General features: G+C 31.7%; 2 protein-coding genes across 2 annotated transcripts; both read right to left on the minus strand.

The window, feature by feature from the left end:
• Nucleotides 1–2353: 2353 nt before the first annotated feature.
• On the minus strand, nucleotides 2354–2620 carry LOC142633091 (ethylene-responsive transcription factor 3-like). Its single transcript, XM_075807364.1, has one exon. The coding sequence runs from the start codon at nucleotides 2618–2620 to the stop codon at nucleotides 2354–2356; it is 267 nt and encodes an 88-aa protein (XP_075663479.1).
• A 5441-nt stretch (nucleotides 2621–8061) lies between these two features.
• Nucleotides 8062–16041, minus strand: LOC142633108 (uncharacterized). Its single transcript, XM_075807380.1, has 6 exons — nucleotides 15666–16041; nucleotides 12637–12895; nucleotides 9189–9225; nucleotides 8980–9085; nucleotides 8660–8770; nucleotides 8062–8498 (listed from the first exon to the last, which is right to left on the minus strand). The coding sequence occupies exons 1-6, from the start codon at nucleotides 15840–15842 to the stop codon at nucleotides 8382–8384; spliced, it is 807 nt and encodes a 268-aa protein (XP_075663495.1). The 5' UTR covers nucleotides 15843–16041; the 3' UTR covers nucleotides 8062–8381.
• Nucleotides 16042–16933: the final 892 nt, after the last annotated feature.

A 16933-nucleotide genomic window follows, 5' to 3' on the forward strand; every position in this document is an offset into this window, starting at 1 on the left:
AAATATTTTAGCTTACGTACCTCTCTTGTCCTTTGCTTAAGCCTTTTAAAAGGACAATAAATTGAAAATTCGAACGATAATATGGATATTGATTTATAAAGAAAGGCTAATTATTTTATGTTTGATCATTTGGGTATTAGGGAAAAAAATTAACTTGTTGGGCATATGGCTCAGACATAATAGGAAGTTGACTATCAACATTGAAAAGGAAAGAATATTTGTGTCATATAAGATTGTTTGAGGATATATCATATATTAATGGTGTTTGCGCAATAGATGGTAATCTCTTGTGTCTGTATAATGAAGTCTTATTGACAAGTAAAAGCCCAAAAAGGGCTATTACATAAGCAGAAAATATCTGAAACAGTAGGCTTCATTAATACTATTCCTTGGCAACGTAAAAAAAAAAAAATTGCAGGGAAATACAGAACTTTTGAGATTACGGTGTGACAATCAGGTGATTCTCTCTCGCTCTCTCTCTCTCTCTCTATCTGCTCTCTTCTTCATTCTTATTAGTTATTACCCACATGTGATGGCTGAAAATATATTGAACACCTTCTGTGTTCTGGCACATGTCATGGTTCCAATGGCACCGCAAGGCTTGTGCAAAGCAAGAACACGTTATGAACTAGTCGATGCATGACCTAATATTATGGAACCAAAGAGAAAAACAAATTTAGTTTGCAAAAACACTTTATTATAATGGCTTTATCTTCTTTTCAGAATAATTAAACTCTGGTCAACCAAACGTACTACTCAAACCAATGAAATCTTGACACGTCAAGACCCTGTTGGATGCTTACAGTTCGTCTCTCCTTGTCCATGACTCACTGCATGTGTCAGGTTCAGGTTCAGGCTTTAGCCTGGCTTTGGCATAAATTAGCCTTTCATTCATTAAATCCCATCCCCCCGGAGCTTTATCATTTCATTCATTCATTCATTTGCTGATTGAAGATTTGCATTCTGTTAATATAGCCCGTTTGGCGATAGAGTTCAAAAATTGTTGTTTAAAGATACGTGAAAATTATGATTTAAAAAGTATTATTGAAAAATGTATTTTTAATGTTTATAAAATAAAAAAAAGTGTTTGGCATCATGATTTAAATAACATGTTTTATTGTCCAAAAAACATACATATGTATTTGATATGTGTGTAATTTTGTAAAAAAAAAAACTTATCAAAGTACGAAATAAACATTTTTTTAACGATGTTGAGTTGCTCTAACGGTGTAGGTAAGAATTAATGGTGAAGAGATGATCAGAAAAGATGAGACAATACTTGAAAAAAAGCTGACCATGTAGGTCCATAATAGTGTTCAAAATAATTATTCTATTGTCACTAAATACTAGTGTTTATGTTTAAAAACAGGCTGGAAGTGATTTCAAAACAATCATTTTAAACCTGAGTTTTTGTACCATGTTTTCCAAACAACCACTGAACACGGGGCCGTCCCTCCGTCCAGTTTTCCAAATGATTCAGTACAAAACGAGTTCTTATTTTCCTGTTCCCTATTGAGGATGCATAACAGTAACACATTCATTAAATTAAGAAACAAAAGAATGCTCACCCCAATTGCCCAATAACTATTAGTACCCCCACGTAAGAAAGAGACACGAACTATGGTGGCAGAAGATCTTTGGGAGATGGGCCCAAATCCAAACACTTGTACAAAGGCCGAAGCCTTCATTCCAAGAGGCCGACTTATGCATTAACAGCTAGCGGTTCTAATAATTATGTTTAGAAACCTTCTTGTTATACTTTTTACTTTTTAGTGGTCGTACTCGTATATGATATGACAGTTTAAACATGCACTTTTATCAACTTTATAAATTGTGGGGGTCAATTTCATAAAAAAAAATGTTAAGATAAATTGTAGGGCTATTTTTATGTGAATTTTTTTTTTGCGTAAATGTATTTTTAGTCTTTATATTTTTGAGTCATTTTTATTTTGGTCCTTATATTTTCATTTCACTACTTTTAGTTTCTAAATCAATTAACGCGTTCTATTTTGGTTCTTACTGTTACTCACTTAACAGAAATTGCTAATGTGGCAAACGGCGTCCACTGTTGGTACATTAAATAATGACGTGGTCAATAAAATAATATTAAAAATACCACGTCAGCTTATAAATAAAAAAATTTATTTATTTATTTTAACTAAATAAAATAATTACAAACAAATTGTTTAAAAAAGAAATTAAATTTTTTTAAAAAAATTGTACTTCCCAGTCATCACAAGTTGTTCCTCAAAATGATGAACATGCCAACATGAAACAAACATAATCAAAAGGCACAGATCTACAAAATACAAAGTAAAAAAAAAGAAAAAAGAGTTGACCATTAGATCCGCAATCAGAGACACAAAGCGGTGGCTTGAAGATCATCACTGATGCTGAAATCTTCATCCATCGGAGGAGGTAGATTCAGATCGAACGGCTGAATCTTACGAAACGAGGAGGTGAGAACACTGTAGTCGTCGTTGTCATCATCAACCACTGACGATGACGAGTCGCAGTCGCTATGGTAATCATCGGGTGCAACAGGGTTCACAATCTTGACCCTTGTGACCGGATTTGAAACAACCCTAGGGCCACTAAACGACTCAATGGTACTGCTCATACTACTTGTCGTTGGCTTGTTGGGTTGAATCGGATGGAACTTAGTATTGGCAGAAGAAGAAAATCTGGGCGTTTGTCTCTGATTGCTGGAAGAGTTGCTAGCTGAGGAGCGGTGAGAGGGAAATTCTTCACTCACATCTTATTTCAAAATCAACCGCACATAGATTTCTTGTTTTCAAGTTTGGGAATGATCAGCCAATCGAGATTCGATTTAGGTGATCACTGATTAGAAAAATGAAACAAAACGGAGATAAAATAGTTTGGTGAATGAGCGAGTGATAGCGAAGAGAAATTGAAAAGGGAAATGGGTTTGATGTTTGTATGGAGAGTTTGATTTTTCATGTGATGTTCTAGGTTTGCTAGAGATTGAGGGTTGGGTTTGGGTTTGTGTTCTTTGAATTTTTGAACCTCTTTGTATTTTGTAGATCTGTGACTTTTGATTTTGTGTGTATCATGTTGGCATGTTCTTGATTTTAGAAAGAACTCATGATGACTTGAAAGAAGATAATGTAAAGAATTTTTATTTTATTTTTATTTCTTTTTTAAATAATTTGTTTTTAATTTTTTATTTAGTTAAAATAAATAAATAAATTTTTTATTTATAAGTTGACGTTGCATTTTTAATATTATTTTATTGGTCACGTCAACATTTAATGTGCCAACAGTTAATGCCGTTTGCCACATCAACAATTTTTGTTAAGTGAGTAACGGTAAGGACTAAAATGGAATGCGCTAAATAATTTAGAGACTAAAAGTGATGAAATGAAAATGTAAGGACTAAAATAGAAATGACCCCAAAATATAGAGACCAAAAGTGCATTTACGCCTTTTTTTTTATTAAGTAGAATTCACATTAGTCCAACTGCACTGTACTTGTTAACATTTGCCATTTTTAAAATCCTAGTCCTAAAATATTTGAAATATACTTGCTATTGCATAACAAGACATGGTTTTTTATTGTACTTAAAAAAAATACCTGTACGTGGGAATATTTTGGTTGAGGATATTAATTGGATGGAAGCTCTCTTAAAAGGAGATTGATCTAGTGGATTGATCACAACAATTCCAACTAGGATGGCAGTAAGCACTCCAAAAATTAAGTTCGATACAAAAATGCATGAATTGAAGATTGCTTAGTTTATTGAAGTGGCTCATGTGTTAGCTCATTATGCTAAAAATATTTTTGAGGATATGTATTGGATGGAAGATTTACCTCCATTCGCTCGGGAAACTTTGTATCATGATGCAAACATTATTGGTTAATTGAATGAAGTCTTTTCTTTCAAAAAGAAAAAGAAAAAGATTGCTTAGTTTATCAATGCTGTTGAGGGGTATTTAAAGCATTCTCATCAAGAGTTCTATAAAGAAGTCATTTTGACGCATAAAAAAATCTACTTTATTATTTTAAAACACCATTTTACAATTCATCATTCATCACATTTTCTATTTTTCAATTTTAAAAACCATATAAAATATTAAAATAATATATAAAAAAATATTAAAATAACATTAAAAAAAACCATCAATATAAAAAAATATAAAATAAAAACCCACTACCATACACAAACACAAGCACAGAACTGTAACAAACCCACCACCATACACAAGCACCCCCCACCACCACCACCTATAGGTACAACCCGCCACCACCAACAACAATCTACCACAACCACCAACAACAATCCACAAGCTGTTGCTGCCACCACCCAATACTACTTTAAAAAAAAATCCCCAAAATCTACACACAACTCTAAAAAAAAAAATATGAAGAGATGAATCAACTCCATTTGTACAACCCAAATCACATGGAATCAACCTAACTCCACCACCACCCACAATCACATGGAATCTACAACCGAAAAAAAAAAAAAAAAAAACCCCGCCAAAACTCACATGCGATATCCACCAATCGACCTCATTGGTGAGGTTGAACTCCACGGCAACAACCAATCTCAATGGCAATGGCCTAGGCGGAGAAAAAAGAAGAAAGAGAGAGAGATAGTGACAAAGAGGCACAGAGAAAGTGACAGAAAAAAGAAAAAAGACGAAAAAGAAAAAGAGAGAGGTGAAGATTTTGGAGAAGAAAGAAGAAATAAGAAAGAGAGGGTGACAGAAGATGAAGGAAGAGGCGGAGAAAGAAAGACAAAAAAAGAAAGAGAGAGAAGAAAGAAAGTCATTACAGAAGAGAGCGAAAATGAATAATTTTTATTTTTAGCATTTTCGTCTGTACCGTTCCAAAGATGGAACTGTACTGGTCATGTGTGCTAAATATTATAGCATTTAAAAGATCTAATGGAAGGGGTTTTTTGGTGTGCCAAATGCTATTTGGCATTTGGCACACCTGATGGAAATGCTCTTATACTCTTCTTTGGCATTTGTATAATCCTTCAAACCCATCATTGCCTACCTATGATAGATTAATCCCCCCCCCCTCCTTACTAGACTTGGACACCAAATAGATATCAATAATTTACTTGGGAGACAGGCCATATCGTATTTATTGTTGGAGGGTGGGGGGGGGGGGAAGTTGGAGATATACTTCATATCGATCATCTGAAGAAATGTGTAGAATGGCGAAGACCTCGGTCTTAGTACACACACACACACACTCTCTCTCTCTCTCTCTCTCTCTCTCAACTTTGCATTAAATAAAAAAGGTAATTGTTCTTTCACACTCATTGATATGCACTATACAGTATGTACACAAAAGACATATCCATAATTTTAGATACAATGCCCATATTTCTGAAATGAATGATGTGTTTAAACAATATACAATAAATAGTGAGTGAGAATAAATGTATAAATAAGAAATTTGAAAGATATATAATTTTCAAATTAAAATATTCTAATATTTTGACCTTTATTTAATTGTTTCTCATTTAAAATTTTATTGTTCCTCAAAATTTTGCAAACACCTACTTTGAAACAAAACTATATCTCACTCAAAAAAAGAAAAAGAAAAAGAAATTGAAATGGTAACTTAAACTTAATTTTGGCATAATTTATTTCTTAATGTTTATGGTTGCAGCACAAGAAGACAACATTAAATCCAAAATCAAACATATGGGCTCATTTACTAGCAAATTTCAAACATCATTGTTTAAAATGATGTGAAAACTATGGTTTAAAAGGTGTTGCAGAAACACGTGTTTATAGTGTTTAAAAAGCAAAAAACGTGTTTAGTACCATGTTTCAAATAACATATTTCAGTGTTTGAAAAATATAATTATATGTTTGGCATGTGTGTGCTTGATTTTTAAAAATCTAACAACTTGGTACAAATTTAATATTTATTAATTAAGGAGAGAGAAGCAAAGTGTCTATTTTACCGTTGCCCTTATTCTTCTCCCACTGTTCCTTCTTTTTCCTTTTTCTTCCTTGAAGCTTCGAGTCCTTTGTCTTCATCTAAAACCAAACCCACGCCTTCGCATTCCTCATCTTCATCGATGTAGATGAAGATCCATGGTTGGGCTTCAGCACAAGAAGATAACATTGGATCCAAAATCAAACATATGTGCCCGTTTGGGCGCAGATTTCAAACATTGTTGTTTAAAATGATGTGAAAACTGTGGTTCAAAAAGTGTTGTAGAAACATTAGTTTATAGTGTTCATAAAGCAAAATACGTATTTGGTACCATGTTTCAAATAACATATTTCAATGTTTGAAAACCATAATTATGGTATGTGTGTGCTTGGTTTTTTAAAAGCTGACAACTTGGTACAAATTTAATATTTATTATTTGAGGAGAGAGAAGAAAAGTGCCTATTTTACCATTGCCCTTATTCTTCTCCCACTGTTCTTTCTTTTTCCTTTTTCTTCCCTAAAGCTTTTTATTCCTTTGTCTTTGTCTAAAACCAAACCCATGCCTTTGCATTCCTCATCTCCATCGACATAAACGAAGATCCATGGCTGGGATAATGGTGAGGTTGCAATTGCAAATACATCTCGTCTCAGGAGTGGAGACTATGTGTTGCTCTCTAATATCTATTGCTCTGTAAAGAGATGGGATAGTGCTGAGAGAGTGAGAGAAATGATTAAAAAGACAGGAATTCTTAAAAATCGTGGAAAGAGTTGGGTTGAGTTCAAGGGTGCCATTCACTGATTCAAGGCAGGTGATCGGTCACACCCTAAAACAGAAGCAATATATAAAGTGTTGGAAGGGTTGATCCAACGGATCAAGTTGGAGGGATTTACCCCTATGACAGGATTGGTTTTGATGGATGTCTATGTCTATGAAGAGGAAAATGAGGAAAATTTGAATTGTCATATTGAAAAGTTGGCATTGGCCTATGGGCTCCTGAAAACTAGTCCTGGAACAGATATTAGGGTTTCAAAAAACCTGTGAATTTGTAATGACTGTCATTGTTGGATAAAACTGTTTTCTAGAGTATTAGGCAGAGTGATAATTGTGAGAGATCAAATCCGTTTTCATTGGTTTGAAGATGGTTTGTGTTCTTGTGGAGATTACTGGTAGTCAATCCTCAAAGGCAAATAGGTATTCCTTTTCAGGACATTCATAAGGTTAGAGTGCATAACCAACAGTTGCAATTCGGCTGATTGGCTAATTGACTCTTGTTGCTAGTTGAAGAAAAGATCGAAGACTGTTTTATTGGCAACTTTAGTTGGCTGTCAAAGTTATGTGTCATTCAAAGAATTGAGGACAACTTGTTTGTTGGCAGCAGATGAAAATTTGGTCAACATCATTTGAATCACTTGATATAGCCATCAGGTTTTGGTAATATATACTAAAGTTAGACGCTTAAGCAAAATGAAGAACAGTTGATATCTTAAGCCTAATCAAATAGTTGAGGGTGCTGTAGTTGAAATGCCAATGCTAACAAATTTAGGTGAAGTCTTGCAAGATTATACTTGTTACTAAAGAGTCCATGAGGTAAGTTAATCGTTGCGAGTTGCTCAAATTTTTATTAATTTTTCTTTTTTGTACTTGCAATTGTCATAGTGATTGGTACGATGTTGTGTAATTTTTATCTTTCTGTTGCTACGTCATCGTAGTGTATTCTTCTAATTTCTTATGGCAATAATTTGTAAATTTCTGTGACACCAATTGGTCAATGCTTTGAAATTTGATCATTGAATTTCTCCAAATCTTTTTGAATTTTACATGCTATTGGATACTTGTTTGTTGAATATATATATATATATATATATATATATAGTGTGAATCCAACCCACAAACCTCACAAAACCAACCCAACTCTACTCCTTGGGTTGGTTTTTGTGGGTTGTGTTGTAATTTTTTTAAAGCCTTGGTTCTGGTCAGGTTTGGGGTGATATTTTTAACTCATTTGACCCAACTTGACCCACCATATATATAAGTTTATTTTATTACCCTTATTTTAATTTTTAATTCGATTTATTTTGGTATTTGAAAATTAGTTTTGATGAATTTGGTAATTTGCAACATAATTTAGGCACATTACATGAATTATAATAATTAATTTATAAAAAAGGGCTTAAATAGTTTTATGAAAGTCAAATTTTTATAAGAAATGAAACATGTAAGCACAAATGCACAAATCACCGGCCTAACCCGACCTATGTGGGTTGGGAATTTCTCAACCCAAGAAGTTGAAAAAATCCTCCAAGTTGACCAATGCACAGTCTTAAATATCCTCATACAAATAGACATAAGTGAAAAGGTGCATCAATAATGCACTGGACCAAAGATATGCTAAGAAAGAAGTTTAATTTATCCATTTTATGTTTCTTCTGTTTTTCTCCCAGCTCAGTTGTTTAATTAGCTGTCCTGGGTTGGTACTAATGGCAGTTGGCCTCCGTATATCTCTGGAAGCTGGCTCTCATCAATCTCTTCGAGCAGAGTTGATTTTAAACTTTTGTTCTCTACAAATAATATCTGCACAGTATTGGAAGACAAGGAATTAATCAACCATCATGAGATGTATCTATAAAAGCCCAAGTATTTGTTTGAGAAGTGTGAATGCTCGGATATGTAATGCAGTTTAATAACATGTATGAAGTTTTCCACTCAATGAAGGTACAAAATCAAAATCTGACCTTCTTCTTGGTATTTTTGTCGATAAAGGGGTATAAAATTTTCCATACTGTCATAAATATGTAAGGCGCATGGATGATAAAAACCTTCCCTAATCTTTCTGGGTAGAAGTCCTGCCATTATCATAAAGTTAGAAACAGCCTGTCATGAGCCATTTGAATGTAATCGTTTCATTGCAATGACTTTTATGCTTATATACGCTCACTATGTTTTCAGTCCTAATAATTACAGAAGTTGTATTTATCTGTCAAAGATTTGAGTTTCTCAGATTCTCTCAATGGGTACTAGATCTTTTATCTGGGGAGTTTGTAAGTAATGTAACCTGCAAAATCGATAGAGCTCCAAGGTATGCATGGATGTCACTATTTGAATATCCCCATCCTTCAAGATCTGCAATGAAAACAAATTTCTCTTGTCCAGGGGGCATCCTAATACATCAAGGTTAAACATTTACAGTCTATAATTACAGCAGTGTATTATTGAGTTTCCAATTCTAGCTTCACTATGAATCATGGATAGGGATAGAGATACCTTGAACACAATTTGTCGAGACCATAGACTACATAACCTGTACAACAAAAGAGTGCCTTGTATGAGCTAAAAGACTTCAACAATACTAAAGTAAAACTAAGTTTTCTACCTCTTCCCTCTAGTGGAGGTTTTATAAGCTCAATTATATATGTAGACCAGAATAAAGGAGGTGATTAATCAAGACATATTTTGACTTGACTTTTTGTTTCAATCCACTTGGATAATTCATTCACCATTTTTGCTGTAAACTGAAACTGCTAGTAAAGTTCTCTCATTCTCTTATAACTATTACTTCAAATTTTTACATTTCATAGATAAATTGAATGAATAGATTATAAAGGAATGTAAATGAATAGAATGTATTTACATATTGGAAAGGAAAAGAAAAGAAAGGAATGTAATAGAATTAATTTATCTTGTTTGGACATTTTAAAGAGTAACTCTAGAGATACAAAATCTTTTACAATTTTTTTAATATAAATTGCTGATGCGGTGAGTGATTATCGGTAAATGAAAAAGTTATGTTAATAATGGACCTAGATGAAAGCTGGTAAGAAGTTGGCTACAACATCACTTTGTAAAAATGTTGTAAAATAGTTTGTGGCTGTAGTATTATCCCATTTAAGGGCACGTTTGGTAAACTGTAATTGTAATTACATAGAAATAGGAATAGGTATTACAAGGAATACAAGATGATGTAATGTAATACATATTAATATTCATTTGTTTGGTGACAACACAAGACAATGGAATAAAAACAATGGAATAAAGACAATGGAATAAAAACATTTTAAAAATTAAAATTTTTAAATTAATTTAAGATATATTTTAGAAAATATCTTATTCATATAATTATATTTCTAAAACATATATTTAATTTGAAAGAAAGATTAGTTATTTTTTTATGATTTTTATTTTTGTAATTGGTATGTGCATATGAAAAGTTTGTTTATTTGGAAATATATTAATTTTAGAAATTAATAAACTTACTAAAAAATATTTATTATAGTCATTTTAGAGAGGAATAATTATTCTTATTTTAAATAATAGTTATTTATAAGGAATGACGACTCCTTGTAATAAAAACATAACAAAACTATTGAATAGCTAAATCATACTAATAAAAATTATATTACAGTGCCTATTATAATCTACCAAATATACCTTAAAGGCTCATTTGGTAGACTATAATAGTAATTACCTAGGGATAGGAATAAGTATTACAAGGAATATAAAATATTGTAATGTAATACTTATTATTGTTCATTTGTTTGATGACAATACAAGAATAGAACCTTGAAAACGATGGAATAAAAGAATTTTAAAAATCAAAATTGTAACTTTAGAATAAAACTTAAGATATATTTTAGGAAATATCTTACTCATATAATTATATTTCCTAAAAATATATATATATATGTGTGTGTGTGTGTGTGTGTGTGTGTGTGTGTGTGTATTAATTTGAAAAAGAGATTAGTTATTTTTTTTAGGACAAAATTTAGTTACAAAATTGGTTACAGTCTAAGGCTACAAAATTAGTTGTTGCCTAAGGAAACAACCTTATTAAATAAAAATAAATATTACTACATATTTTTAAAATTTAACAGTTAAATTGCATGTTTTTTACGCTCTTAAGACACATGTCAAATTATGTGTCAATTGCATATTATTTACTACATGATCTATAAGCATGTATTTTATGTAGAATTTTAAATTATAAAAACTTGCAATTTAAACAATTTATTGATGACACAAAAATTGGTATTTAATTTTCTAGAAAATTTACAAATATAGAGAATATAAGAAGAAAATGTAATCCAATAGTGTATTATTCAAAATTTACCTTTAATAAAAATATATTAAGTAAGGTTGTAAGCAAGGGCGAGGGGAGTTGCCCTAAACTTCCAAATTTTCCACTGCTAATATAGTACATATATCATTATGCCCTCCCTTACAAAAGAAGACACTAGGTGTAGTTGTGCACAAAAAACATATTCTACTACTATAGGAGATCATGTGGGAGACCCACCTAATAATGATCTGAAAAAAAAAAAAGAAATCAAAAAAGGAGAAGAAGAAGATTCTACAGCAAAATGAAATAGGAATCACACTCCGTCATCCTACTGTCATAAGTAAATAAGAAATCATGTGGGAATGGGACCCATCCAATAATGATTATAAAAATAAAATAAAATAAAAAGATCCCACAGCAAAACGAAACAGAAAAATATATTCAAGACTATTGAGTGTGAAAAAATCATGTAGCAGTTTCAAAATATGAAAAATTGCCGAGGGTAATTGAGTAAATTAAGTTATATGTGAAAAGACGAATTAAAGTTTAGATTTTATGTCTAATTTACATTAGCATATAGTTGTTTTTTTTTTTTTTTGAGAAAGTTTTAACTTATAGCGTCCGCTCCTGATGATAGCTCTTCAGACCAAAACACCAATTAGTTTTTGGTGTAGGCGGGGATTGAACCCAAATTTCTTATACAATCATCACAGACTTTATCAGTTGAGCTAACTAGAACCCACAGTTGTTTATTTATTTTGTTATTAATATTGATTAATTTTTTTAGATTAGTCTTTTACTTTTAATCTTGCCCCTCGACCTAAATTCTTGGCTCTGCCACTAGTTGTAACTTTTTTTTTTTTGAGAAAAAAAAAAGTAATGTCGTAACCTTATACTATAATCAATTTTGTAACCAAATTTGTTCATTTTTTTAATGGTTTTTTATTTTTAATTTCTGTAAGTTTTTATGCATATGGAAAATTTGTTTATTTGAAAATATATTAATTTTAGAAATTATTGCACCTACTAAGGAATAACTATTGCAACTATTTTAGAGAGAAATAGTTATTTTTTATTTTAAAGAATAACAATTCATAAAGAATGACGATTCCTTATAATAAAAACATAACCAACTATTGAATAGCTAAATTATAGGAATAACTATTATGTTACAGTGCCTATTACAGTCTATCAAACATATTCTAAATAATAGCATGATAAGGAATGGAACGTAAATAAATTCTTTTTTAAAATAAAAAAGAAGAAGATTTATTATACTCCTATTTATTATACCCTAAATAAATCTTTTTTAAGAGTGACGTTAGAAGGAATGGGGTAGAATCATCATAACAAAAGTATTATTAGACCTGCATTTTGAAATAAAATGTTGAATGTATAAGGCTGTTTTAGGAATTTAGTGAAAATATCACTAAATCTAATTCATTTCCTCCCATTTAAACTCCTAAAAAAGAAAATGATCCTTTCATTTCTTATATTAAAACTTTCAAACAAGGAAATAAAAAGAATATCTAAAATTATTCTTTTCATTTTATTCATTTTTTTTTTTTCCATTTCTTCCTCCAAAACGAATTGTTAAGCTCCAAAGATATTTTAACCCTTGTATGAATACTTAACAAGAGAGGGAAAATAACATACGCTTGAATTCTTCTATTCCCCCTTTGGTTTGAAAATGTCTAGCACCAAGGACCACTGCTATGGGTCTTCCTGTCTTGTCAAATCCTTGAATAAACATCTTGTTTTGTGCAATTTCATGTGGAAGCTCTGATGCAGAAATTGAACCATTTGGAACAAAGGTTTGCCTCCATTTCAAGTACTTAAGGAATAAGGCAGAAGCCTTCTCCACATTTAAATCACGAGCACGAAGGAATCTTCTAATCATCAGATCATCTACAACCTGCTTGTTAAAACACCACATATCAAAATATCAGCAATGGAAAAGAAATTTAGATGTCGCCATGTCTTCCACACTAATACTAGTTAATTGATATATTTATGCATATGCCTGAAAAAAAAAAATAAAAAAAATCAGTGCAGGCAACTGATCTATGAAAATAATATGGGCCACCAACGTTTGTATTTCTAAACAAGGCAAAATGTAAATGGTATTTTAAGCATTTGGGAAATAGTGAATTCAATTACTTAATTATAAAATTGGGGTCTAACACATAAGATTTTAAGTATTTAAAATGAGGGGTAGAATAAAAACAAAAATTGAACTCATGATAATTCATTTTTATCATTTATGATGGCCGAGGTGGAAAATCTCATCTCGAAATTTCTTGAAGGTGATGCACTTATGCTTTGTTTGTTTCGGCAATAATGTTTTCTAGAAAATGAGTCATTTTTCAAAAGATATTTCTTATAAAACTATCTCATTTTCTTATATTTGGTAGTAAAGTTGAAAAATAATCTTTTAACTTTCCTTATTTAGCTTATTGTGAGATAGAGTAGTTTTTAAAAAAAAAAAAAACTAGTGAAAATTTTTTTAAAAAATAAGCTATATTTTTTATGTTGACCAAAGATAGTTTGCCTTGACTCATTTTTTCTAATGCTACTAATACTAAAAAATATGAAAAATTATCTTTATACAATATTTTTCATCAAAATAAACAAAGCCTTAATGTGTTTTGTTGCTCTACTTCGGTGCCACATTAGTTTATTGCCTCACTTATGGAGTAGTAGTTTTGCTTCCTTTTCTTTATGAAAGATCTCACACGTGTTGAGATCAGCTAATTCTTGGACTCACTTTGCCCAAGACCTCTTTTGTAAGGCCTATTATAATGGATGGAGATTCTAATCTTAATAGATACTGTTAGTGCATTTGTTAATAGACTATTTTAGAAAAGTTATAATTTTTTTTAATATATATATATATATATATATATATATATATATATATATTTAAAGCTGTAAAAAAAGTCAATGGTCTTTTTTTTTTGAGAATAAATTGGGTCAGGAGCTGGCGTAAAAGGTGTGTTTTACGCCAGCCAATCCTGACCCGCCACGTCAGATTTTTATCCTCCAAATAATAGACTTTTAACACACACGATTACTCCCAAATCTTCATAAATCACGTCTGAATCTCTCTCTCTTTCTTTCAGTATTTTTTTTTCTTTCCTTTTGACAATTGGGTTGACTGGATTTTTGGTGTGGTTGAAGTGAGTATTTGGAGTTTGATGTGGTGGTTGATGGCAATTTTGTGTTAGAGGTTTGGCCCTTGGCCGATGTGGTTGAATCAAGGCCATTGGGTGTTTTTGGGTTTCTTTGTGAAGAACATGAGGATTTTCCTTTTGGTTTTCTTGGCTGCCAAACGCTAAATGGAGATGAAACTTTGTTTAGCTTTACCTTTTAATTTTCTAGGCTACCAAACACAAGTGGAGAAGATTTATGTGGCTTTTTCCTTTTGATTTTCTTCTCTACCAAACACAGTCATTAACAATTTTTATTTTAAGAAAAAAAAAATCAAAGAACATCGTTGTAGTGTGGACTGTGGAAGCTAAATTTTTTTAAGTTTTTTACCCATGAATATAATAAACGATAACACACACTACCACTCCCTCTTAAATACCAAATTTAATAAAGAAAAATTAAACCCAAAATCTGCCGAAAATCAAATCCCAATGTTACTGTTCAAAAGATCAGTTACAACAAGAGCTTTTGGAAATGAGTCCGGCGAGATAGTCTGAGAAGTTGTTGGAGATTTGTAAACAATAGGATTTTTTTTCTGAGTTATTGCTTTTTTTTTTTTTTAGCTACTCTCTCCGTAAGATTGAAGAGAAACTTGGTCTAGAACTCCAAGTCACTGAGATTTTAAAAATGGCCAACATTATCGGCACAACCACTTGGTCCTGGTGGTTTTGTCTGGTGTCACTTTCAGACTATAAGCATAATCGTCAGTGTCTCCAATGGACACTTCTATGATTTTCACGGTGAAATTGGGTTTTGATTTATGAAGATTCGGGAGAAATTGTGTGTTAACTGTTAAAATTTATTATTTTGTGGGTAAAAATCTGACGTGGCGGGTCAGGATTGGCTGGCGTAAAACACACCTTTTACGCCAGCTCCTGACCCAATTTATTCTCTTTTTTTTTATAATAAAAAAGTATCTAAAAATATTTCCAAAACTAATAACATTATGGCATCCTTTAACTAATTAGTATTAAAAGTAAAGATAAAATTTACGGTGAATTTCAATTAACTCAGCTGGATAAATCTGTTATTATAAAAAGAAAAAAAAAACTAATTGGCATCGTGATGTAATAATAAATATGTATTATAGGTTGAAATTATTTCTTAAAAAGAAAAATTATATTATGGAAAATGCTAAAGCCAGCGTAGCATAACTCGTTATGTTATATGGCTGGCCTGGCCCAGCCATGCAATCGCTGGAGATCGCAATTAGTAGAGTGGCTGATTCTAGCTGATCCATCATCGATCCAAGCCATAGTGTTGAAAATATATAATCAATATTGGTATAGCAGTTTTAATTATGGGCAGCGCCTAGGAGTAGGAGTATTTTCCTTGTTATTGCATTTTGAGAGTACTAAATCTTCTTACCAATAAGTAGAAATATGAATTTTGCATGAAAATAAAAGAGTAAAAAAACACGTGCAAAATTATTTAAAGAAACGACATAGCTAGTAATTAAGGAAGGTGCATGGCACCTTGGAGGAGGGATCCTGGGTTTCCACAAAGGATCTCATAAATCGAATTCTGGACAGCTCAATCTCATTATTGCTTTTCAAGCCATTGCCTTCATCATCATGATATTTTCCTCCTGCTTCTTCTTCTAATTCTGAGCTTTCTCGAGACTCACTTATGTTGGAGTTCATCATCATCATGTACTTCAACTCCCTGCCTTCACTCTTCTTCGTTATTGATTCTCTGATTTCTCACTATACTAGCTCTCTCAACACATTCTGAGACTGATGACTAACAACAAACAGGCTTTAAAATGAGAGGCAAATAAGTTGAACAGCAATGGGGTTCTAGTGCTACATAAACAATTAGCTGCACCAAAACTATAATGAATAAAAAAGTACGGATTTTTGTCAATTTTGGCAATAGAATAAGCTGGTCCTGGTGAGGTAGCCCTTCCTTGATCTGGCAAAATGGACCCGCACTTAATATCCCGGCCCAGAGAAAAATACCCGCACTTAATATCCTGAATTTTTTAAAATAAATAAATAAATAAAAGATAAAAAAAAATCAATTGATATTTTGGTCTAATAATAAAGAACTATCATCAATAATAAATAACATAATTTAAAACTTTAATGTTAGTTAGATTTTACTAACTTGTGCCTTAAAGGCACACAATAATACACTATTTCTGAAAAAAAATTGATCAAAATTTTTTTTCAAAAATAAATAATTTAATGCGTGTATTAAGAGCACACATTAATCGTATCATGTTAGTTTTTTAAATTCTTTTTTTTTTTAAGTAAGGTATTTTATGCTGCGGTCACTTTCAAGCTGATGAAGAATCGTATCACAGGGCACCCAATGATAATGCAAACCCAACTACCTACATTTAATGTTCAACAAGAAAAGCAAATGAGCCCTTATTGCTATTCAACTAGCTATGCACGGCCTAAAAAAAAAAAAAAAAGCTATGCACGCAAATAATAGCCGGCAATGTATCTATCATATACCCTTACGTTCTTGTCGACCATTTAAAATAAAAATGGCAAATATATCCAAATCCTTTTGTTCTTGTACAACTAGATATCACGCAATCTTTGATAGCCAGATTAAGTTTTACTTAATAATGTCATTTAATGAGAGATGCATGCAATAGTCTTCATAATGTTTACTGTCTGTACGTAGTGTCAAGTGTGTTGTTTGTTGTTGAGTACAAATTTGGTGGTGAAACTGAAAGCCAGGCCTAGAACGCAGGTATTGGATTTGGGGGGACTTTTATTTTTTATTT

Source organism: Castanea sativa, chromosome 4 (genome assembly GCF_040712315.1).
Source record: "Castanea sativa cultivar Marrone di Chiusa Pesio chromosome 4, ASM4071231v1".
NCBI classification, from domain to species: Eukaryota; Viridiplantae; Streptophyta; class Magnoliopsida; order Fagales; family Fagaceae; genus Castanea; species Castanea sativa.

Coding starts and splice junctions, on each gene's coding strand:
- LOC142633108 (XM_075807380.1), bottom strand. CDS start 15,842: ATGATGATGATGAACTCCAACATAAGTGAGTCTCGAGAAAGCTCAGAA. Junction 12,896..15,665: donor CCCAGGATCCCTCCTCCAAG/GTGCCATGCACC, acceptor TTTAACAAGCAG/GTTGTAGATGATCTGATGAT. Junction 9,226..12,636: donor GGGAATAGAAGAATTCAAGC/GTATGTTATTTT, acceptor TTTGTTGTACAG/GTTATGTAGTCTATGGTCTC.
- LOC142633091 (XM_075807364.1), bottom strand. CDS start 2,620: ATGAGCAGTACCATTGAGTCGTTTAGTGGCCCTAGGGTTGTTTCAAAT.